We start from the raw sequence: 23,587 nt of genomic DNA on the forward strand, positions 1-23,587 counted from the left end.
TCAGTCAAACCCACTGCATGTTTGTTTCTTTCAGTTTTAACAATCATTGAGCTGCAGAATGATATATGGGACCATCAGAAAAAGGCTGCTAATGAGACCACTGGTGACCAAAGAAAAGGTCAGTCTGTTTTAAATGCTAATGTAACAATTCAGAGTGACATTATTTGACAAATCAAATCACAAAAGACAAAATGTAATCTCATCAAGGACTATTTTTTTTTCTAGAGTTGCAAAACAGAGTGGATGGTCTTATCAGTGAGATCGATGACAAAGACGATGAAAACACAAAACTGAGTGAGTAGGAAATAAATTTGAGCAGAAAGATTCACAGACAAGCTGTCCTGTTTATATAAGATCTTATTACATTATTTACTATATTTTGACATCTTTGTGTGCTTCAGTGCTGAAAATCATAACGCTGCAGAGTCAAGTGGAATACTTGCAGAGACAGCTGTCAGAACACCAGAGGTCACAGACCGCTCAGGTAACCCGTAAGTATCTCTAATAATCCTTTACAAATCCCATATGCATCCCAATCCATACAACTAAGATATAAAATGTTGTTATTGCATCCTGATTTTCTGCATATAACTAATTAATGTGTTTAAATTTGTCTCAGAGCTCACAAACGAGCTCACAGCCAAGAAGAAAGACCTACAGAAATCAGTCAACGAGCTGAATGAGAAGAATCAGAAAGATGCCAAACTGAGTAAGTAAAAAGGCAACAAGGTGTCTACATTCATTATTAAAAATAATCTGAAATCTTTTTTTCTCTAATCTTTCTAATTTCATTTCTGTGTTTCTCAGTTCTAACAATCACTGATCTGCACAACCAACTCAGAAACCTAGAAAAAGAAATGCGCGACGAAGCCCAAACAACTTCTTCTACAGTTGCTAGTGAGTGTCCTTTTCCTACTTGGCATTATTGAATTCATGTATTAGCTGTACACCCTTCTTAAGCTAAAGCATAAACTACCTTTCTAGAGCTGAGGGAAAAACTGAAGGCAAAAGAGGAGGAATGCTCTCATGATCAGGCTGAGATCAAAGGTAAGTTAAGTCCTGGCATGTTGAGGTTGCTGCCGCAAGAAATGAAAAAGAACATTACCTTACATTATGAATCTGTGTTTTGTACTAGCTCTACAGAGTAAACTCAATCAGACGGAGGAGCAGTGTTATAGTTTTGAGCAGAAACTAAAAGGTGAGTGTTGTCTCTGTTGGTTTTTACTTACTGTCCCTGCTGGCCAACAATGTCTGAAAAACTGTGAACACTCTTTTGAATCTATTGTGGGAAATGAACGGGTTTATTATCTATTTTAAAGTTAAAAAAAAACAGTAATCTCCACGTCTTTGTCAGTTTTAGCAAATGATTGGATTTTGGATTTTGGATCTAGCTCCATCTTCAACTGTTCAAAATTTTATAAATCAACCAATCAGACGACTAATTTCTTTGGAAAATTGAGGCCTTAGTGGGTGGCTTTTTTACTGTCCCATGAAAATTGAACAGCCCACAGGAAGAGCTACAGGAATCATTGAACCTGTAAATAGATAAGTAAGGAAGGGGTTAAGAAATGTTTCAAGTCCTTTGTGGTATTTTGTAGATTGTTATAGTCAACGGACTGCTTTTTGGAGCAGGTGGAGTTGCCCCCTGATGGCCATTAGAAAGAATGCAGGTTTAAGGCACTTTTGCATTGGCTTCACTTTTGAGACCCGGAAGTACCTGCTTGGTTCTGCATCTGAAAAGTGAAGCCAATGCGGAAGTGCCTTAAACCTGCGTTCTCTCTAATGGCCATCAGGGGCAACTCCTCTGGCTCCAAAAAGAAGTCTTTTTGTATAGAAGTCTATGAGAAAATGACCCTACTTCTCACTTGATTTATACCTCAGTAAACAGTTTCCTAATGAGTTTGTGGTCTCAATTGCTAGTTTCAAGTCTTCTTCAATACAACTTGATGTTCATTTTGTAAATTATGTTCCCATTTCATTTAAACTTGACAATAAAGCAGGGTATGATTTAGGGCATGGCTATCTTGTGATTGAAAAGTTGCTACCACAGCAACAACATTGGTTAGGTAATGTAACCATGGCGTAACCCCAGATATAGGTGTAGCTGCCGCTATTTGCGTTTTGCATTTTTAGTTCATTACAGCTACTTGTAACATTATGGTCGCCTAAAAAAGTCTTGTTCAGCGTTTGGTTGTGCTAAAAGACCCTCTAAGGAATCAGCTGTTCAGTTTTTCCAGTAAGTACATTTTTTAAAATAGTTTTAAGCCTGTTTGTTGCCACCGAAAATTAGCATTAGCATTATCACAGTTAACCATAGACTGTAAATGCACCGTGCTAAGCATCACTTCTGGCTCCAAAAATCCAAGATGGCAACGGTCAATGTCTATGGTTGTAGTTCTAAAGTGTTATTTTATTAATATTGTGGAAATTGTTTACCCAATGACAACTACTAACAGTTGACATATTAACAGATACTGTATATGGTCATTCAATTCATTCAGGGGCAATATTGCTCACTTACCCAATTCATCTTACAATCTGATATCTTTCTAAACCTGTCAATTATTTCAGGATAGGAGGTATTAGTTTTTCACATGCATCACAACATAATCTAGATAAAAAATGATATGAAATTGGGTGTGTTATGAAGAGTGATTGGCTCACGATCTTGTGATTGCTGGGTAGCCTGCAGAAGTGGCTCAGATGGTGAAGCAAGTAGCCTAATAAGATGGAGAGAGGGCAACCCTGTCGAGACCTCCAGATAGGAAATCTTGCTGAGCAGATATTGCCGGTCAAAACCACAGACATGGATAAAAGCTTTGATCCTAATATTTTGCTCTATATTTAGAATATACAGCTGATGTATATATGTCCTTGTAGAACTGCAGAATGACCTGGATGACAAAATGAAGGAGCTGCAGTCCAAATCTGACAGTGTTACTTCACTTGGTGAGTGAAGGACCTACATTACTGTTTTGTTCAAACTTCTCAGTACTGACCAAATGTCATTTCTGACCCATTCAATTTTCTCTGTCCATCCCAGTGGGAGTCTAGTTTATTTTACTTAAGTGGAGCTTGAAGGATTTCCTCTCTGTTGACTAATAATGACACTTCATGATATCTGTTTTGATAATTTAAAGTAAAAATGAGCCATTGTTTCACACTGATATTTAGTTGATGTCCCATAACCTGGTCATACCAATCATCTTTGTCAAAATCTGATCTTTTGATTACGTTGAAAAAAAAAACTGTACACAGGAATGCAGTGTGTTGTGGATCTGGATGCAGGTAGTTTAAAGGATAATGGAAACATTAGACAGCCTGAATACTGCTCTTTAGTTTAACTGCTTAAGTCTGATTGTTTCAGCTCTTCAAATTTCCACATTAACCCTGCAACTTGAGGAGCTAAAGAGACAACTACAAAACACCGAATCCAAAACCAAGATGAAAGGTGAGTGTGTTTCATTGTCAATTGAATTCAGTTCAGGCACTTGTTTTATATTGTATGTAAAATAGCTACTTTGCGACTTAGTAACAGATCAACTTAACACTGATGTGAGGTACAAAGATCAGAGGACATCCAAGTTAAAAACCATCTTTTTCTTTGTTCTGCAGAGCTTCAAAAAATTATAGACGAGAAGAATGATGAGCTGGCCAAAAAAACAGAGGAGCTGAAAGCAAGAAGTGCTCAACCTCAAAAACGTGAGTACAACATAGAAGTTCTATTGATCTGGTTTATGTTTGCATTGATTAACAAACCACTGAAACAATCAAAATAACTGAATGATATGTATAGTTAAGGTGTCAGGTGATACATGCTAGAATATGATTATTAATGTTAACTCTTCTTTCAGTTCTACAGATTATTGCAATACAAACAGAGATTGAGAAACTGGCGAATGTGGCAGAAAATGACACAGATTACTCTAAGATTAGCGGTGAGTGACAGAACTATATCTTGACAGCATATACGAAGGACTCCAGACCAAAAACACTGTAAAAATTACAAGTTTTTCTAATAAACGGTTACATTAAACACATTACATGTGCTCTTATGAAATTATGTTTTGATGTTGTCATTTGTGTACAGTGCTCCAAAACCATCTGAATAATCTGATTAACGGAATTGAAGATGAAAAGGACGAAAATACTAAACTGAGTGAGTCATCATCAGAATTACAGTAAAATGAACTGGTCGTTGGTCTTGTATCCAGTGAATTTACAGTATCTAATCCAGTCTTTCTTCTGTTAGTGTTTCAGATCTTGGCTCAACAAGATGAAATAGCAAGACTGAAGAAGCAAGAAGACAAACAGACAAAAGCACAATTAGAGAAAATTAAAGGTGGGGAGCAGTATATATTCCTTAAATGTATGCTTTATACTTTTTCATACATTCTGAGGAACTAAACCACAATTCTGTCTTTCTTGAAGAACTGGAGAATGAACTGGAGGACGTCAGAAATCAGATAAAAGAAAAGACAACGGTGCTGGACTCAAGTGACACAAAGATTGGTGATCTTTGTAGGTGTTTTATTCAGCTGGACAAAAACAGAATAATTAATTTCCTTCAGGATATTAAAAGTAGCTTGTTTTTACTTTTTTCTGTTTTTTAGCGGCTCAGATTATGGAACTTCACAAGAAAATCAAACCATTGGAAGACCAAATATCAGACCTCAAGGAAACAAACGCTGAGAACCTTGCAGGTGAGGAACAAAATGTGACATTTCTACTGTTATACACCAAGAAATAAAACATTACATATAAACAGAGTTTTATTTATAAGATGATATATTTTGTTGATCTCTAACTTGCTTTCAGAGATTCAGAAGAGACTGGAGTTAGCAAAGAGGCAACTGCAAGACAGTGAACTTCGGCTCAATGATGCAGATGCACAGAATTTTAACTTGAGTATGAAAATGTCTTATTTGCTAATGTTTCATGTCATGTCATTTGTTTCTTTTAAGGCCAATATAACATAGCAGCTGTGTTTGTGTGTCTGCTAGTGATGGAGATTGCTGAATTGAGGGCACAACTGAAAAAGGCTGAGAAAGGGCCATCCAAAGCTGCTGAAAGAAATATCAACGGTTTGTCAGTCTGTTACTTTCCTACTATTGTGTCTCTACTGTCATTCAGCACATTCAGTCTAAGGTGAAGAATAAATTAGGTTTGTCATACAGTTGTGATAATTTGATGCTTTCTCTCCCAGAACTGACGCAACAACTACAAACACAACAAAAAGAGAACAAGAAACTCCAAAGCACAAATGAAGGTGTGTACTGTACATCCCAACTTCTTCAAACTTCTCCTCAAATACTTATTATTATGTTGGTTTGTGTTTGATACACATCCATGTTTCAACCTCCTCCCTCTGTCAGACTTAAAGCAAGAGGCCAAAGAACTAAAAATGTGCTACAACGATGCCACACTGTTTAATTATCTTTAAAGGTGCAGTGTGTAGGATTTAGTGGCATCTAGTGGTGAAGTTGCAGATTGCAACCAACTAAATAGCCCTCACTCTCCCCTTCCAAGCATGTAGGTCAACGTACGGTGCCCGTGAAGCTCGCAAAAAACATGAAAGGCTCTCTCTAGAGCCAGTGTTTGGTTTTTCTGTTCTGGGCTACTGTAGAAACATGCTGGTGCAACATTGCGGGGTCCATGGAAGAGGACCCGCTCCCTATGTAGATATAAAGGGCTCATTCTAAGGTAACGAAAACACAACGATTCTTATTTTCAGGTGATTGTACACTAATTGAAACATACTTATGAATATTATATTCCATTTCTGCCGAGTCCGTTCTGCTAGATGCCACTAAATTCTACACACTGCACCTTTAAGTAAAAACTCAGACTTATCAAGTAGAGTTCAATATGATATAGCTTTACTGTAAATTCAAACAGTACATGGAGCAAATGAAAGAGAATTATGAAACACATTCATTTATACTAACTACTAACCCTTCCTATTGTGGAGTCAAACATTAACTCGCTCCCATCACTGTACCTCTCTTGGCCTAACTCATTTATCAAGACACCATGATTAGCTGTTTTCCAGGAACGTACAGTGTTTTGCCTTCCTTAGTAGCCAATATCTTCATGCGAGGAGACATCAACACATTCCTGTATCACTTAGTTCCATACACCATTATATTCTCAGGCACATCTAAAGTTACAAAACTAAATGATTAACCTTGACTGTTTGTCCACTTAGTAAGACTAAAAGAGTAGAATGAGACTAGAAGAGTAAAATAATGGAGTATATTCTTCTACAAAGAATATAAAAAAATAATTGCTTTATCTCCAAAGTAAATGATTTTGTAACTTGATTGGTACTATATTGGTAATGTCTGAACAGGTAAACATTTCCCACAGTGTCCTTTTCCTCCTTGGCATTATTGAATTCATGTATTAGCTGTACACCCTTCTTAAGCTGAAGCATAAATTACTTTTCCAGGGCTGAGGGAACAACTGAAGGCAAAAGAGGAGGAACACTCTCATGATCAGGCTGAGATCAAAGGTAAGTTAAGTCCTGGCATGTTGAGGTTGCTGCCACAAGAAATGAAAAAGAACATTACCTTACATTATGAATCTGTGTTTTGTACTAGCTCTGCAGAGTGAACTGAACCAGACGGAGGTGCAATTTTCAGGTTTTGAGCAGAAAGTAAAAGGTTAGTGTTGTCACTGTTGGTTTTTACTTACTGTCCCTGCTGGCCAACAATGTCTGAAAAACTGTGAACACTCTTTTGACTCTCTTATGGGAAATGAACGCGTTTATTGTCTATTTTAAAGTAAAAAAACAGTAGTCTCCACATCTTTGTCTGTCAGTTTTAGCAAATGATTGGATTTTTCACCATACAGAGAAATGACATGATGTATAAACCACATTTCTTTTTAGCTGTTTTTATCCTCATAATAAAACAATGATATAACAAAAGGCACCACTGCAAGTGAGAATTTTGATGTCCCGTCTTTCTCTCTTTCCAAACAACAGAGCTGCAGAGGAATCTGACATTAAAGAGTGAAGAATGCTCTGGACTTGAGGAAAGATATGAGCGTAAGTTGTTAACATGACTGCAGCTAAACGCTCCGATGATTTATGTTCCAGTTTCACTTTTGATTTGGATTATGTGTCTGTTTCCATCAGAGGTAAAGACTGAATTTGAGCAGAAGATTGCAGAACTGAACAGAACTGGAGACTCCAAAGTGGCACTCAGTGAGTGAAGTTACAATATTGTCATTATGGCTTCAGTACAGTACAATATTCATATTTAGCTGAGATCTCACCTTTTTCATGAGAGGTGTCCTCTGCTCAGTTCATCACCTGATAAGCTGTGTAATTATGTTTGCTCTGTTTTTCTGTGTCAGTTCTGAACGTGATAAACCTGCATGATGATGTGAAGGCTCTGGAGGATCTGATCTCCACCACAAAAGACCCAGACAAGGTCTCAGGTGAGTAACAGTGGTCACAGTCAATGTTTGACTCTGTTGTGCATTGAGAAATTTGTGTTCCTTACAATTATTACTTTTAAATATACAGGTAGAATAAGATCATTTCTCCTGTCTCCAAGAGTCAAGAACTGACAGAGTTCAGATCTCGCCACTAACAGTGAAACTATTGTTAAAGTTGAATGGTCTGATTTGGAAAATTATCTCACTGTGGTAGATTGTCAGAGTTGTCACTTTAAAGACTCTGTAGGAGACTGATGGCTGATGTTTTTCTGCCTCTCTTAGTCTTTCGCTTTGTCTCCCCACAGAGCTGCAGAGGCAACTGGAGGAGAAGCAAGACGAACTGAACTCCAAGACTGAAGAAATAGAGAAACTGATGGCCAACCCCAAAATAAGTGAGCACATTGATTTGATACACTGTGATCATCAGGTCACTGTTTAAGTCCAAATCATTGTTAAAGGTGTAAATTCGTAGTTGCTTCCAGATTTGTCACCACTTAAAATATCAAGTCTCTTGACCCCTTATAGACAGAAACTAAACCCTTTGGGATTAATTAAGTACTCTATCCACTACTAGATAGTAGATATTACTTTCTACAAAGCTAAATGTGTTGAATGTTTGAGAGAAAAATTCCAATTTTTACCCACAATGGATAAACTCAACCTAATATCGCTGCTTGCAATAACTCTGTTTATGCATCTCAGTGTGTTTCCTTGTGCTCTTTTCTTTAAGACACCAAATCCACTGATGTTTTGATTATTAACCATCAGCCTGTTGTCAAGCAAAAAGTCCTGTTTCACACACCATAAATACTTGTAGACTTGACAGCAGTTGATGTAGGTCATGGAAATATGGAGTAATAAATGGAGTAAATAGACATTTTGCATTTAATATCGAGGGCTGGTAAGACAGGTTTCTGAAGCAATAAACTCAGTCAAACCCACTGCATGTTTGTTTCTTTCAGTTTTAACAATCATTGAGCTGCAGAATGATATATGGGACCATCAGAAAAAGGCTGCTAATGAGACCACTGGTGACCAAATAAAAGGTCAGTCTGTTTTAAATGCTAATGTAACAATTCAGAGTGACATTATTTGACAATTCAAATCACAAAAGATAAAATGTAATCTCATCAAGGACTATTTTTTTGTTCTAGAGTTGCAAAACAGAGTGGATGGTCTTATCAGTGAGATCGATGACAAAGACGATGAAAACACAAAACTGAGTGAGTAGGAAATAAATTTGAGCAGAAAGATTCACAGACAAGCTGTCCTGTTTATATAAGATCTTATTACATTATTTACTATATTTTGACATCTTTGTGTGCTTCAGTGCTGAAAATCATGACGCTGCAGAGTCAAGTGGAATACTTGCAGAGACAGCTGTCAGAACACCAGAGGTCACAGACCGCTCAGGTAACCCGTAAGTATCTCTAATAATCCTTTACAAATCCCATATTCATTCCAGTCCATACAACTAAAATAAAAAATGTTGTTATTGCATCCTGATTTTCTGTATATAACTAATTAATGTGTTTTAAATTTGTCTCAGAGCTCACAAACGAGCTCACAGCCAAGAAGAGAGACCTACAGAAATCAGTCAACGAGCTGAATGAGAAGAATCAGAAAGATGCCAAACTGAGTAAGTAAAAAGGCAACAAGGTGTCTACATTCATTATTAAAAATAATCTGAAATCTTTTTTTCTCTAATCTTTCTAATTTCATTTCTGTGTTTCTCAGTTCTAACAATCACTGATCTGCACAACCAACTCAGAAACCTAGAAAAAGAAAAGCGCAACGAAGCCCAAACAACTTCTTCTACAGTTGCTAGTGAGTGTCCTTTTCCTACTTGGCATTATTGAATTCATGTATTAGCTGTACACCCTTCTTAAGCTGAAGCATAAACTACCTTTCTAGAGCTGAGGGAAAAACTGAAGGCAAAAGAGGAGGAACACTCTCATGATCAGGCTGAGATCAAAGGTAAGTTAAGTCCTGGCATGTTGAGGTTGCTGCCACAAGAAATGAAAAAGAACATTACCTTACATTATGAATCTGTGTTTTGTACTAGCTCTACAGAGTAAACTCAACCAGACGGAGGAGCAGTGTTATAGTTTTGAGCAGAAACTAAAAGGTGAGTGTTGTGTCTGTTGGTTTTTACTTACTGTCCCTGCTGGCCAACAATGTCTGAAAAACTGTGAACACTCTTTTGAATCTATTGTGGGAAATGAACGGGTTTATTATCTATTTTAAAGTAAAAAAAAACAGTAGTCTCCACGTCTTTGTCAGTTTTAGCAAATGATTGGATTTTGGATTTTTGATCTAGCTCCATCTTCAACTGTTCAAAATTTTATAAATCAACCAATCAGACGACTAATTTCTTTGGAAAATTGAGGCCTTAATGAGTGGCTTTTTTACTGTCCCATGAAAATTGAACAGCCCACAGGAAGAGCTACAGGAATCATTGAACCTGTAAATAGATAAGTAAGGAAGGGGTTAAGAAATGTTTCAAGTCCTTTGTGGTATTTTGTAGATTGTTATAGTCAACGGACTGCTTTTTGGAGCAGGTGGAGTTGCCCCCTGATGGCCATTAGAAAGAATGCAGGTTTAAGGCACTTTTGCATTGGCTTCACTTTTGAGACCCGGAACTACCTGCTTGGTTCTGCGTCTGAAAAGTGAAGCCAATGCGGAAGTGCCTTAAACCTACATTCTCTCTAATGGCCATCAGGGGTGACACCTCTGGCTCCAAAAAGAAGTCTTTTTGTGTAGAAGTCTATGAGAAAATGACCCTACTTCTCACTTGATTTATACCTCAGTAAACAGTTTCCTAATGAGTTTGTGGTCTCAATCGCTAGTTTCAAGTCTTCCTCAATACAACTTGATGTTCATTTTGTAAATTATGTTCCCATAAATCATAGCCATGCCCTATGATTTAGGGCATGGCTATCTTGTGATTGAAAAGTTGCTACCACAGCGACAACATTGGTTAGGTAATGTAACCATGGCGTAACCCCAGATATAGGCGTAGCTGCCGCTATTTTGCGCGTTTTGCATTTTTAGTTCATTACAGCTACTTGTAACATTATGGTCGCCTAAAAAAGTCTTGTTCAGCGTTTGGTTGTGCTAAAAGACCCTCTAAGGAATCAGCTGTTCAGTTTTTCCAGTAAGTACATTTTTTAAAATAGTTTTAAGCCTGTTTGTTGCCACCGAAAATTAGCATTAGCATTGGCATTATCACAGTTAACCATAGACTGTAAATGCACCGTGCTAAGCATCACTTCTGGCTCCAAAAATCCAAGATGGCAACGGTCAATGTCTATGGTTGTAGTTCTAAAGTGTTATTTTATTAATATTGTGGAAATTGTTTACCCAATGACAACTACTAACAGTTGACATATTAACAGATACTGTATATGGTCATTCAATTCATTCAGGGGCAATATTGCTCACTTACCCAATTCATCTTACAATCTGATATCTTTCTAAACCTGTCAATTATTTCAGGATAGGAGGTATTAGTTTTTCACATGCATCACAATATAATCTAGATAAAAAATGACATGAAATTGGGTGTGTTATGAAGAGTGATTGGCTCACGATCTTGTGATTGCTGGGTAGCCTGCAGAAGTGGCTCAGATGGTGAAGCAAGTAGCCTAATAAGATGGAGAGAGGGCAACCCTGTCGAGACCTCCAGATAGGAAATCTTGCTGAGCAGATATTGCCGGTCAAAACCACAGACATGGATAAAAGCTTTGATCCTAATATTTTGCTCTATATTTAGAATATACAGCTGATGTATATATGTCCTTGTAGAACTGCAGAATGACCTGGATGACAAAATGAAGGAGCTGCAGTCCAAATCTGACAGTGTTACTTCACTTGGTGAGTGAAGGACCTACATTACTGTTTTGTTCAAACTTCTCAGTACTGACCAAATGTCATTTCTGACCCATTCAATTTTCTCTGTCCATCCCAGTGGGAGTCTAGTTTATTTTACTTAAGTGGAGCTTGAAGGATTTCCTCTCTGTTGACTAATAATGACACTTCATGATATCTGTTTTGATAATTTAAAGTAAAAATGAGCCATTGTTTCACACTGATATTTAGTTGATGTCCCATAACCTGGTCATACCAATCATCTTTGTCAAAATCTGATCTTTTGATTACGTTGAAAAAAAAAACTGTACACAGGAATGCAGTGTGTTGTGGATCTGGATGCAGGTAGTTTAAAGGATAATGGAAACATTAGACAGTCTGAATACTGCTCTTTAGTTTAACTGCTTAAGTCTGATTGTTTCAGCTCTTCAAATTTCCACATTAACCCTGCAACTTGAGGAGCTAAAGAGACAACTACAAAACACAGAATCCAAAACCAAGATAAAAGGTGAGTGTGTTTCATTGTCAATTCAATTCAGTTCAGGCACTTGTTTTATATTGTATGTAAAATAGCTACTTTGCGACTTAGTAACAGATCAACTTAACACTGATGTGAGGTACAAAGATCAGAGGATATCCAAGTTAAAAACCATCTTTTTCTTTGATCTGCAGAGCTTCAAAAAATTATAGACGAGAAGAATGATGAGCTGGCCAAAAAAACAGAGGAGCTGAAAGCAAGAAGTGCTCAACCTTACAGACGTGAGTACAACATAGAAGTTCTATTGATCTGGTTTATGTTTGCATTGATTAACAACCCACTGAAACAATCAAAATAACTGAATGATATGTATAGTTAAGGTGTCAGGTGATACATGCTAGAATATGATTATTAATGTTAACTCTTCTTTCAGTTCTACAGATTATTGCAATACAAACAGAGATTGAGAAACTGGCGAATGTGGCAGAAAATGACACAGATTACTTTAAGATTAGCGGTGAGTGACAGAACTATATCTTGACAGCATATACGAAGGACTCCAGACCAAAAACACTGTAAAAATTACAAGTTTTTCTAATAAACGGTTACATTAAACACATTACATGTGCTCTTATGAAATTATGTTTTGATGTTGTTATTTGTATACAGCACTCCAAAACCATCTGAATAATCTGATTAAAGGAATTCAAGATGAAAAAGATGAAAATACTAAACTGAGTGAGTCATCATCAGAATTACAGTAAAATGAACTGGTCGTTGGTCTTGTATCCAGTGAATTTACAGTATCTAATCCAGTGTTTCTTCTGTTAGTGTTTCAGATCTTGGCTCAACAAGATGAAATAGCAAGACTGAAGAAGCAAGAAGACAAACAGACAAAAGCACAATTAGAGAAAATTAAAGGTGGGGAGCAGTATATATTCCTTAAATGTATGCTTTATACTTTTTCATACATTCTGAGGAACTAAACCACAATTCTGTCTTTCTTGAAGAACTGGAGAATGAACTGGAGGACGTCAGAAATCAGATAAAAGAAAAGACAACGGTGCTGGACTCAAGTGACACAAAGATTGGTGATCTTTGTAGGTGTTTTATTCAGCTGGACAAAAACAGAATTATTAATTTCCTTCAGGATATTAAAAGTAGCTTGTTTTGTCTTTTTTCTGTTTTTTAGCGGCTCAGATTATGGAACTTCAAAAGAAAATCAAACCATTGGAAGACCAAATATCAGACCTCAAGGAAACAAACGCTGAGAACCTTGCAGGTGAGGAACAAAATGTGACATTTCTACTGTTATACACCAAGAAATAAAACATTACATATAAACAGAGTTTTATTTATAAGATGATATATTTTGTTGATCTCTAACTTGCTTTCAGAGATTCAGAAGAGACTGGAGTTAGCAAAGAGGCAACTGCAAGACAGTGAACTTCGGCTCAATGATGCAGATGCACAGAATTTTAACTTGAGTATGAAAATGTCTTATTTGCTAATGTTTCATGTCATGTCATTTGTTTCTTTTAAGGCCAATATAACATAGCAGCTGTGTTTGTGTGTCTGCTAGTGATGGAGATTGCTGAATTGAGGGCACAACTGAAAAAGGCTGAGAAAGGGCCATCCAAAGCTGCTGAAAGAAATATCAACGGTTTGTCAGTCTGTTACTTTCCTACTATTGTGTCTCTACTGTCATTCAGCACATTCAGTCTAAGGTGAAGAATAAATTAGGTTTGTCATACAGTTGTGATAATTTGATGCTTTCTCTCCCAGAACTGACGCAACAACTACAAACACAACAAAAAGAGAACAAGAAACTCCAAAGCACAAATGAAGGTGTGTACTGTACATCCCAACTTCTTCAAACTTCTCCTCAAATACTTATTATTATGTTGGTTTGTGTTTGATACACATCCATGTTTCAACCTCCTCCCTCTGTCAGACTTAAAGCAAGAGGCCAAAGAACTAAAAATGTGCTACAACGATGCCACACTGTTTAATTATCTTTAAAGGTGCAGTGTGTAGGATTTAGTGGCATCTAGTGGTGAAGTTGCAGATTGCAACCAACTAAATAGCCCTCACCCTCCCCTTCCAAGCATGTAGGTCAACGTACGGTGCCCGTGAAGCTCGCAAAAAACATGAAAGGCTCTCTCTAGAGCCAGTGTTTGGTTTTTCTGTTCTGGGCTACTGTAGAAACATGCTGGTGCAACATGGCGGGGTCCATGGACGAGGACCCGCTCCCTATGTAGATATAAAGGGCTCATTCTAAGGTAACGAAAACACAACGATTCTTATTTTCAGGTGATTGTACACTAATTGAAACATACTTATGAATATTATATTCCATTTCTGCCGAGTCGGTTCTGCTAGATGCCACTAAATTCTACACACTGCACCTTTAAGTAAAAACTCAGACTAATCAAGTAGAGTTCAATATGATATAGCTTTACTGTAAATTCAAACAGTACATGGAGCAAATGAAAGAGAATTATGAAACACATTCATTTATACTAACTACTAACCCTTCCTATTGTGGAGTCAAACATTAACTCGCTCCCATCACTGTACCTCTCTTGGCCTAACTCATTTATCAAGACACCATTATCTCGTGTCTTTGGGTACCTTCCACCATGATTAGCTGTTTTCCAGAAACGTACAGTGTTTTGCCTTCCTTAGTAGCCAATATCGTCATGCGAGGAGACATCAACACATTCCTGTATCACTTAGTTCCATACACCATTATATTCTCAGGCACATCTAAAGTTACAAAACTAAATGATTAACCTTGACTGTTTGTCCACTTAGTAAGACTAAAAGAGTAGAATGAGACTAGAAGAGTAAAATAATGGAGTATATTCTTCTACAAAGAATATAAAAAAATAATTGCTTTATCTCCAAAGTAAATGATTGTATAACTTGATTGGTACTATATTGGTAATGTCTGAACAGGTAAAAATTTCCCACAGTGTCCTTTTCCTCCTTGGCATTATTGAATTCATGTATTAGCTGTACACCCTTCTTAAGCTGAAGCATAAATTACTTTTCCAGGGCTGAGGGAACAACTGAAGGCAAAAGAGGAGGAACACTCTCATGATCAGGCTGAGATCAAAGGTAAGTTAAGTCCTGGCATGTTGAGGTTGCTGCCACAAGAAATGAAGAAGAACATTACCTTACATTATGAATCTGTGTTTTGTACTAGCCCTGCAGAGTGAACTGAACCAGACGGAGGCGCAATGTTCAAGTTTTGAGCAGAAACTAAAAGGTGAGTGTTGTCTCAGTTGGTTTTTACTTACTGTCCGTGCTGGCCAACAATGTCTGAAAAACTGTGAACACTCTTTTGACTCTCTTATGGGAAATGAATGCGTTTATTGTCTATTTTAAAGTATAAAAAAAAACAGTAGTGTCCACGTCTTGGTCTGTCAGTTTTAGCAAATGATTGGATTTTTCACCATACAGAGAGATGACATGATGTATAAACCACATTTCTTTTTAGCTTTTCTTAATGGTTCTCTCAAATACATCAAGTCTTCTAGACTGTAGTGGTGTACCAGGGTTTCTTCAATATTATGCCAGCTCTAGAGCCTACATCTAGCTCCGTCTTCAGCTGTTCAAAATTTTATAGATCAACCAACCAGACGACTGATTTCTTTGGAAAATTGAGGCCTTAGTGAGTGGCTTTTTTACTGTCCCATAAAAATTGAACAGCCCACAGGGGGAGATACAGGAATCATTGAACTTACAAATAGGTAGTAAGGCAGGAGTTAAGAAATGTTTCAAGTCCATTGTGGTATTTTGTAGATTGTTATAGTCAACAGACTGCTTTTTGGAGCAGGTGGAGTTGCCCCCTGATGGCCATTAGGAAGAATGCAGGTTTAAGGCACTTCTGCATTGGCTTCACTTTTGAGACCCGGAACTACCTGCTTGGTTCTGCGTCTGAAAAGTGAAGCCAATGCGGAAGTGCCTTAAACCTACATTCTCTCTAATGGCCATCAGGGGTGACACCTCTGGCTCCAAAAAGAAGTCTTTTTGTGTAGAAGTCTATGAGAAAATGACCCTACTTCTCACTTGATTTATACCTCAGTAAACAGTTTCCTAATGAGTTTGTGGTCTCAATCGCTAGTTTCAAGTCTTCCTCAATACAACTTGATGTTCATTTTGTAAATTATGTTCCCATAAATCATAGCCATGCCCTATGATTTAGGGCATGGCTATCTTGTGATTGAAAAGTTGCTACCACAGCGACAACATTGGTTAGGTAATGTAACCATGGCGTAACCCCAGATATAGGCGTAGCTGCCGCTATTTTGCGCGTTTTGCATTTTTAGTTCATTACAGCTACTTGTAACATTATGGTCGCCTAAAAAAGTCTTGTTCAGCGTTTGGTTGTGCTAAAAGACCCTCTAAGGAATCAGCTGTTCAGTTTTTCCAGTAAGTACATTTTTTAAAATAGTTTTAAGCCTGTTTGTTGCCACCGAAAATTAGCATTAGCATTAGCATTATCACAGTTAACCATAGACTGTAAATGCACCGTGCTAAGCATCACTTCTGGCTCCAAAAATCCAAGATGGCAACGGTCAATGTCTATGGTTGTAGTTCTAAAGTGTTATTTTATTAATATTGTGGAAATTGTTTACCCAATGACAACTACTAACAGTTGACATATTAACAGATACTGTATATGGTCATTCAATTCATTCAGGGGCAATATTGCTCACTTACCCAATTCATCTTACAATCTGATATCTTTCTAAACCTGTCAATTATTTCAGGATAGGAGGTATTAGTTTTTCACATGCATCACAATATAATCTAGATAAAAAATGATATGAAATTGGGTGTGTTATGAAGAGTTATTGGCTCACGATCTTGTGATTGCTGGGTAGCCTGCAGAAGTGGCTCAGATGGTGAAGCAAGTAGCCTAATAAGATGGAGAGAGGGCAACCCTGTCGAGACCTCCAGATAGGAAATCTTGCTGAGCAGATATTGCCGGTCAAAACCACAGACATGGATAAAAGCTTTGATCCTAATATTTTACTCTATATTTAGAATATACAGCTGATGTATATATGTCCTTGTAGAACTGCAGAATGACCTGGATGACAAAATGAAGGAGCTGCAGTCCAAATCTGACAGTGTTACTTCACTTGGTGAGTGAAGGACCTACATTACTGTTTTGTTCAAACTTCTCAGTACTGACCAAATGTCATTTCTGACCCATTCAATTTTCTCTGTCCATCCCAGTGGGAGTCTAGTTTATTTTACTTAAGTGGAGCTTGAAGGATTTCCTCTCTGTTGACTAATAATGACACTTCATGATATCTGTTTTGACAATTTAAAGTAAAAACGAGCCATTGTTTCACACTGATATTTAGTTGATGTCCCATAACCTGGTCATACCAATCATCTTTGTCAAAATCTGATCTTTTGATTACGTTGAAAAAAAAAAAACTGTACACAGGAATGCAGTGTGTTGTGGATCTGGATGCAGGTAGTTTAAAGGATAATGGAAACATTAGACAGTCTGAATACTGCTCTTTAGTTTAACTGCTTAAGTCTGATTGTTTCAGCTCTTCAAATTTCCACATTAACCCTGCAACTTGAGGAGCTAAAGAGACAACTACAAAACACCGAATCCAAAACCAAGATAAAAGGTGAGTGTGTTTCATTGTCAATTCAATTCAGTTCAGGCACTTGTTTTATATTGTATGTAAAATAGCTACTTTGCGACTTAGTAACAGATCAACTTAACACTGATGTGAGGTACAAAGATCAGAGGATATCCAAGTTAAAAACCATCTTTTTCTTTGATCTGCAGAGCTTCAAAAAATTATAGACGAGAAGAATGATGAGCTGGCCAAAAAAACAGAGGAGCTGAAAGCAAGAAGTGCTCAACCTCAAAAACGTGAGTACAGCATAGAAGTTCTATTGATCTGGTTTATGTTTGCATTGATTAACAACCCACTGAAACAATCAAAATAACTGAATGATATGTATAGTTAAGGTGACAGGTGATACATGCTAGAATATGATTATTAATGTTAACTCTTCTTTCAGTTCTACAGATTATTGCAATACAAACAGAGATTGAGAAACTGGCGAATGTGGCAGAAAATGACACAGATTACTCTAAGATTAGCGGTGAGTGACAGAACTATATCTTGACAGCATATACGAAGGACTCCAGACCAAAAACACTGTAAAAATTACAAGTTTTTCTAATAAACGGTTACATTAAACACATTACATGTGCTCTTATGAAATTATGTTTTGATGTTGTCATTTGTATACAGCACTCCAAAACCATCTGAATAATCTGATTAACGGAATTGAAGATGAAAAGGACGAAAATACTAAACTGAGTGAGTCATCATCAGAATTACAGTAAAATGAACTGGTTGTTGGTCTTGTATCCAGTGAATTTACAGTATCTAATCCAGTCTTTCTTCTGTTAGTGTTTCAGATCTTGGCTCAACAAGATGAAATAGCAAGACTGAAGAAGCAAGAAGACAAACAGACAAAAGCACAATTAGAGAAAATTAAAGGTGGGGAGCAGTATATATTCCTTAAATGTATGCTTTATACTTTTTCATACATTCTGAGGAACTAAACCACAATTCTGTCTTTCTTGAAGAACTGGAGAATGAACTGGAGGACGTCAGAAATCAGATAAAAGAAAAGACAACGGTGCTGGACTCAAGTGACATGAAGATTGGTGATCTTTGTAGGTGTTTTATTCAGCTGGACAAAAACAGAATTATTAATTTCCTTCAGGATATTAAAAGTAGCTTGTTTTGTCTTTTTTTTTTGTTTTTTAGCGGCTCAGATTATGGAACTTCACAAGAAAATCAAACCATTGGAAGACCAAATATCAGACCTCAAGGAAACAAACGCTGAGAACCTTGCAGGTGAGGAACAAAATGTGACATTTCTACTGTTATACACCATGAAATAAAACATTACATATAAACAGAGTTTTATTTATAAGATGATATATTTTGTTGATCTCTAACTTGCTTTCAGAGATTCAGAAGAGACTGGAGTTAGCAAAGAGGCAACTGCAAGACAGTGAACTTCGGCTCAATGATGCAGATGCACAGAATTTTAACTTGAGTATGAAAATGTCTTATTTGCTAATGTTTCATGTCATGTTGTTTGTTTCTTTTAAGGCCAATATAACATAGCAGCTGTGTTTGTGTGTCTGCTAGTGATGGAGATTGCTGAATTGAGGGCACAACTGAAAAAGGCTGAGAAAGGGCCATCCAAAGCTGCTGAAAGAAATATCAACGGTTTGTCAGTCTGTTACTTTCCTACTATTGTGTCTCTACTGTTATTCAGCACATTCAGTCTAAGGTGAAGAATAAATTAGGTTTTTCATACAGTTGTGATAATTTGATGCTTTCTCTCCCAGAACTGACGCAACAACTACAAACACAACAAAAAGAGAACAAGAAACTCCAAAGCACAAATGAAGGTGTGTACTGTACATCCCAACTTTTTCAAACTTCTCCTCAAATACTTATTATTATTTTGGTTTGTGTTTGATACACATCCATGTTTCAACCTCCTCCCTCTGTCAGACTTAAAGCAAGAGGCCAAAGAACTAAAAATGTGCTGCAACAATGCTGTTACCCATTGTGAAGGTAGGATCCTGAATATGACCCTATTACAGTATCAACACATGCGGTATAGCTGTCCTTGAGATCCAGTGAGTCATTTGATGTGGCTTTTGAACTGAATTTTTCATCAAACAGATTTACAAAGAGAGCTGGAACAGAGCCAGAAGGATACAGATCGCCTGCAGCTGCAGCTGAATGACAAGGATGCTGAGCTCCAACAGCTGCAGCTGGAGTTAGCAGAAGAGAGGACAGTTAATAACAGACTGCAGAATGAATATGATAGTAAGTTCACCTCTCTGCTCATGCACTCAGTATGTAATAGAGGAAAGGTAATAGCTTAAAGCAACCAGTCCATTCAGTGTGTTATTTAATGTAGTTTTTGAACTATACATTTTATTCAACAGATTTAAGGAGCCAGCAGGAACAGACCCAGGACAATGCTGATCACCTGCAGCAGCTGCACATCAAGGATATCAAGATCACCCAGCTGCAGCAGCAGTTAGAAGAACTGCAGAACAAATACAGAAGTATATTCAACTGTCTGGAAATATGTACACACCATACAACAGAGTAATGGCAGTAGTTGCTTCTGTGATTCCTAATGAAATCCTGCTTTCTGTCTTAATTATAGACCTGGATAATGAGAAGAACAAACTTACGGATATTATAACAGGTAACTATGAGTTAAGTTCAGCAAAGTGCAGAGAATACACTGTGGTATCACCAACCCCCCCTCACAATTGCACTGTTTTAACTCTCTCCTCAGAACTTCAAAAGAACTCAAATGAGGAGGATAAGACTATCTATACCAGTAAGTCACACATACAGTATATATAGAAGCTACACATATACAACCCTACACACACATAGACACGTGCACAGTACTGTAAAGGAAAAACTTTATGGTTGACTTTAAAGGGGGACTCCACCAATTTTACACTTTAGTTTTGACTCATAATTGTCAGTGAACCTGTGAAAATGGTCGTGTAGTGTCCTCTGTGGCTCTAGTGGCGCTTTGTCAAATCTGAGAAAATATCTAATGATGTCATAGTGATGTCATCATCTTGAGCTTTGATACAGTACATTTTTAACAGAAAAACTACATTAAAAACAGGAAATGAGGAATTTGAAAGATGTGGGCATTTACCAGGCAGGGAGGGTCATATGAAAGACACTATCCAGTTGCATTGTGGGAAATGTAGGATCCAGTGATATTGGAACTTGACCCATACTAGGGACTAAAAGTCGGGAAATATCAGCCTCTGCAGCTTCGATTTAGACCATGCTTTTTCAGATCTATCTCTTGTGACTCCCCTAACTTTATGGAAGCAACATATTAAATCACCGGAGTACTTCCTAAAACTTAGTGAGGCCAATTTTCTTTCAAAAAGATCCACATGATTTACATTTCTGTCTACAGGGCAGGTGACCTTGGATCCAAACACGGCACACCGAAGACTAGCTTTGTCAGATCATAACACTCAGATACACGCCGATGACGATGATCAAGATGTCCCTGACAATCCAGGCCGGTTTGATGTGGTTCTCGCTGCCCTGGGCTCGACCGGCTTCTCAACTGGCAGACATTACTGGGAGGTGTCTGTAGCTGAGGCGAATTGTTACTTACTTGGGATGGCCAGTGAATCTTCTCAAAGAAAGGGAACGCTTTCATTCAAACCTTTAAAGGGTTACTGGACTATAGTCCTGAACAAGCAGGGCCAGTACAAAGCTATGAATAACAGACCTATTACTCTTCAAGTTCAGACACCGCCTCTTATGCTGGGTATTCTGCTGGACTACAATAAGGGACAGATCTCGTTCTATGACGCTGGTACAAGATCTCATTTGTACTCATTTGTGGGTCAGAAGTTTACAGGCAAAATCTATCCATTTGTGAATATTTGTCTTGAGGATGTTACTCTTCAAAATCCAATAATTTTAATTCCTCCTGGACCAACTGACTGGATAATTTAGGGAAGAGGGCAGGTTATGTTTGTACTATGTGTCAAATCTTAGTCATGTATCTCATTTATTAATATGTCAGTTGGTAATAAACAATCACTGACTGTAGAAGATGTCATACACATACATCTGTTAATACTACTGTAGAATGATTCAGACAATAAAACAACAAATATACAACAATGCATTTTGTTTATTCTTGTATGTTTACAAAAAATGTTTTGTTCTCTTGTCCATGTCATCGCAATACAGAAAGTGTAATTCTCTTACAGTCAGACGTCAAATTGGGTTACTTCAAGTTTATATAAGGGCCACTAAATCGTATGATGAAAGCACTAAAGAAAATTGTTCTGAGCTTCGTAGAAAGCGATATAATGTTTGATGTGGCCCTGAAGAAACCGGTGTAGAAAACTGAATTGAAAAAAAGCTTTGTTGGATGACTATTTCTGTTCTGTTGTTAAAAATGAAATAGGTTACCTTCAACAATAAGTCCCATCGCAGTTACATATATTTCTCTTAAGAAGAGAACTATCTTAGATCTAACACACGTTCCCTCTCTAGTTGCTTTTAAACACAATGTTATCACATCTGCTTCTCTATCACAATGCAATCATTGCTCAGTCTCTTCCTGCTGTACCTGCTACACTCCTGTAAAAGTGGGCAACAAATGCTGGGTCTCGCTCCTCCAGTATGTGCAAGAAATGATTCCTCTCCTCTTCTCCCCAAGACTCAAACCACTGGGTCCACAGGCGCAGCTGGCATTCAAAAATGTTTGGTAGTCTGTCTTTAACCTGGTCAGGATACAAAATGAGAAAACAGTTATTAAATGTTAGAAAAGACATGACACCAGTCTCTGGATTTACTGTGTAGTAGTGACACACAAAAAGTACCTGAAGAGTACTGAGAGAATCTAGGAGGGTGCACACTTTCCCAGGCACAGCTTTTCCCAGCAGGTCCTGCAGAAACCGCTCCCTCTGTGTGGCGGTCCAGCCCTGGAACCAGCTCAGGACGCACCGCTGCTCTTGGAGGGTCACATATGAGATGGGCTCCAGGTCTCTAGCATGGCCTGCACTCGGAGAAATGCATGACAGGTTCTCTAGGGTGGGGGGGCAGGTGACAGCCTGCGGGACTGATGGAAAGCTCTCCGGGCTGGGAGAGGAGAAGCCAATCCAGTTTTGGGTTGACATGGTCGGGGATCCCTCTGTCGGACCCCTGAGCCTGGAGTAGTGAGGGCTACACATGTCTGTAGCTGCAAGTCTGTGGCTGTCAGTGGGCTGCTGCTGCTGCTGCTGCTGCTGCTGCTGCTGGTTTGAGCCTTGACTGACATGATTGAACCACGACATCTTGGGAAAGACAGGTTTGTCTCAGCCTGAGAAGAGCCAGCGGTTCCTCTGTTGTAAATGAGTCGCCAGTACCAGCTTCTGCCGAGAGGGTGAATCCTTAGGTCTGGGTAACGTTAACATGTAGCTTTTATCTAAGCAGTGCCAACGTCGGAGTCTGAATTTAAACTCAGCATCACACTGCACTGCTCTTAGCACGAATGGCTGTCTTTACCCATCTTTTTTGAATGTTAATCGCCTTATTGTCGGCATATTTGAAGAGCAGCGACGTTGAACCAGACTCGTGCTAATCTTGCTAACAAATATACACTTCTTCTTCTTCTTCTTCTTCCTCTTCTTCTTTTTCTTCCTGTTTTGATGGAGGACTACAAACCAAAATTAAAGGTGCATGCCGCCGCCTACTGTATCGGAGTATGTAACATCATGACTTTAAACAACAAAAACTAACAAACGAAAAAAAAAAATGTATAAAGCAGTTATATTCTGGAAATCAAACCTGTTTCGTTTAAATATTTAAATAATATATGCTTCTTCTTCTTTGAGTTCTAATGGCGGTTGGCAAACCAGCTTACAGGTCATGGATGTCATACATCCATGTTATAGGTGCATTAACGCCACCTACTGGACTGGATGATGGAACAGCAGATTGGCAGGAAAAAAAACTAAATTCTCTCTATTATTCCTGTTGTTACTATTAATTAATTAGAAGATTGTGTTCTTTCTATGAAGCGTTTCCTAGCAAATTCCCCAATGTTATACTGTGTTTTCCATCGTTTAGTACTGATACAATAATTCTTTCTTCAACGTACCTGTAGCAATCTGTAAGTACAAGCAAATACAGGAAGCGTCCACAGTTAGCGAGT

General features: G+C 37.9%; 2 protein-coding genes across 9 annotated transcripts in view; one reads left to right on the forward strand and one right to left on the reverse strand.

The window, feature by feature from the left end:
• The window catches only part of si:ch211-14a17.10 (golgin subfamily A member 4), a 50,019-nt gene extending 28,450 nt beyond the window's left edge, over positions 1-21,569 (forward strand). For 4 of the 8 annotated variants that reach the window (XM_067605057.1, XM_067605063.1, XM_067605060.1 and 1 more), the window contains 61 exons: positions 35-118; positions 226-294; positions 402-491; positions 620-709; positions 808-897; positions 985-1,047; positions 1,136-1,198; positions 2,881-2,949; positions 3,368-3,451; positions 3,616-3,702; positions 3,855-3,938; positions 4,091-4,159; positions 4,253-4,342; positions 4,432-4,521; positions 4,614-4,703; positions 4,819-4,908; positions 5,004-5,084; positions 5,207-5,269; positions 6,452-6,514; positions 6,603-6,665; positions 6,989-7,051; positions 7,142-7,210; positions 7,363-7,446; positions 7,752-7,838; positions 8,409-8,492; positions 8,601-8,669; positions 8,777-8,866; positions 8,996-9,085; positions 9,184-9,273; positions 9,361-9,423; positions 9,512-9,574; positions 11,254-11,322; positions 11,741-11,824; positions 11,989-12,075; positions 12,228-12,311; positions 12,464-12,532; positions 12,626-12,715; positions 12,805-12,894; positions 12,987-13,076; positions 13,192-13,281; positions 13,377-13,457; positions 13,580-13,642; positions 14,855-14,917; positions 15,006-15,068; positions 16,885-16,953; positions 17,374-17,457; positions 17,622-17,708; positions 17,861-17,944; positions 18,097-18,165; positions 18,259-18,348; positions 18,438-18,527; positions 18,622-18,711; positions 18,827-18,916; positions 19,012-19,092; positions 19,215-19,277; positions 19,384-19,446; positions 19,558-19,704; positions 19,827-19,949; positions 20,054-20,095; positions 20,189-20,233; positions 20,843-21,569. In XM_067605057.1, the coding sequence (XP_067461158.1) occupies positions 35-118; positions 226-294; positions 402-491; positions 620-709; positions 808-897; positions 985-1,047; positions 1,136-1,198; positions 2,881-2,949; positions 3,368-3,451; positions 3,616-3,702; positions 3,855-3,938; positions 4,091-4,159; positions 4,253-4,342; positions 4,432-4,521; positions 4,614-4,703; positions 4,819-4,908; positions 5,004-5,084; positions 5,207-5,269; positions 6,452-6,514; positions 6,603-6,665; positions 6,989-7,051; positions 7,142-7,210; positions 7,363-7,446; positions 7,752-7,838; positions 8,409-8,492; positions 8,601-8,669; positions 8,777-8,866; positions 8,996-9,085; positions 9,184-9,273; positions 9,361-9,423; positions 9,512-9,574; positions 11,254-11,322; positions 11,741-11,824; positions 11,989-12,075; positions 12,228-12,311; positions 12,464-12,532; positions 12,626-12,715; positions 12,805-12,894; positions 12,987-13,076; positions 13,192-13,281; positions 13,377-13,457; positions 13,580-13,642; positions 14,855-14,917; positions 15,006-15,068; positions 16,885-16,953; positions 17,374-17,457; positions 17,622-17,708; positions 17,861-17,944; positions 18,097-18,165; positions 18,259-18,348; positions 18,438-18,527; positions 18,622-18,711; positions 18,827-18,916; positions 19,012-19,092; positions 19,215-19,277; positions 19,384-19,446; positions 19,558-19,704; positions 19,827-19,949; positions 20,054-20,095; positions 20,189-20,233; positions 20,843-21,396 (5,318 nt within the window). In that variant the 3' untranslated portion in view covers positions 21,397-21,569. Of the gene's footprint in view, positions 1-34; positions 119-225; positions 295-401; positions 492-619; positions 710-807; positions 898-984; positions 1,048-1,135; positions 1,199-2,880; positions 2,950-3,367; positions 3,452-3,615; positions 3,703-3,854; positions 3,939-4,090; positions 4,160-4,252; positions 4,343-4,431; positions 4,522-4,613; positions 4,704-4,818; positions 4,909-5,003; positions 5,085-5,206; positions 5,270-6,451; positions 6,515-6,602; positions 6,666-6,988; positions 7,052-7,141; positions 7,211-7,362; positions 7,447-7,751; positions 7,839-8,408; positions 8,493-8,600; positions 8,670-8,776; positions 8,867-8,995; positions 9,086-9,183; positions 9,274-9,360; positions 9,424-9,511; positions 9,575-11,253; positions 11,323-11,740; positions 11,825-11,988; positions 12,076-12,227; positions 12,312-12,463; positions 12,533-12,625; positions 12,716-12,804; positions 12,895-12,986; positions 13,077-13,191; positions 13,282-13,376; positions 13,458-13,579; positions 13,643-13,748; positions 13,832-14,854; positions 14,918-15,005; positions 15,069-16,884; positions 16,954-17,373; positions 17,458-17,621; positions 17,709-17,860; positions 17,945-18,096; positions 18,166-18,258; positions 18,349-18,437; positions 18,528-18,621; positions 18,712-18,826; positions 18,917-19,011; positions 19,093-19,214; positions 19,278-19,383; positions 19,447-19,557; positions 19,705-19,826; positions 19,950-20,053; positions 20,096-20,188; positions 20,234-20,842 lie in introns of those variants that run through there. The other 4 variants (XM_067605058.1, XM_067605059.1, XM_067605064.1 and 1 more) reach the window with 4 other exon arrangements.
• c12h14orf119 (chromosome 12 C14orf119 homolog) lies at positions 21,560-23,238 on the reverse strand. Its single transcript, XM_067605067.1, has 2 exons — positions 22,275-23,238; positions 21,560-22,175 (listed from the first exon to the last, which is right to left on the reverse strand). Exons 1-2 carry the CDS (start codon positions 22,725-22,727, stop codon positions 22,002-22,004), a joined length of 627 nt encoding a protein of 208 aa, XP_067461168.1. The 5' UTR covers positions 22,728-23,238; the 3' UTR covers positions 21,560-22,001.
• Between the last annotated feature and the right edge of the window lie 349 nt (positions 23,239-23,587).

This window comes from Thunnus thynnus, chromosome 12 (assembly GCF_963924715.1).
Source record: "Thunnus thynnus chromosome 12, fThuThy2.1, whole genome shotgun sequence".
Lineage (NCBI taxonomy): Eukaryota > Metazoa > Chordata > Actinopteri > Scombriformes > Scombridae > Thunnus > Thunnus thynnus.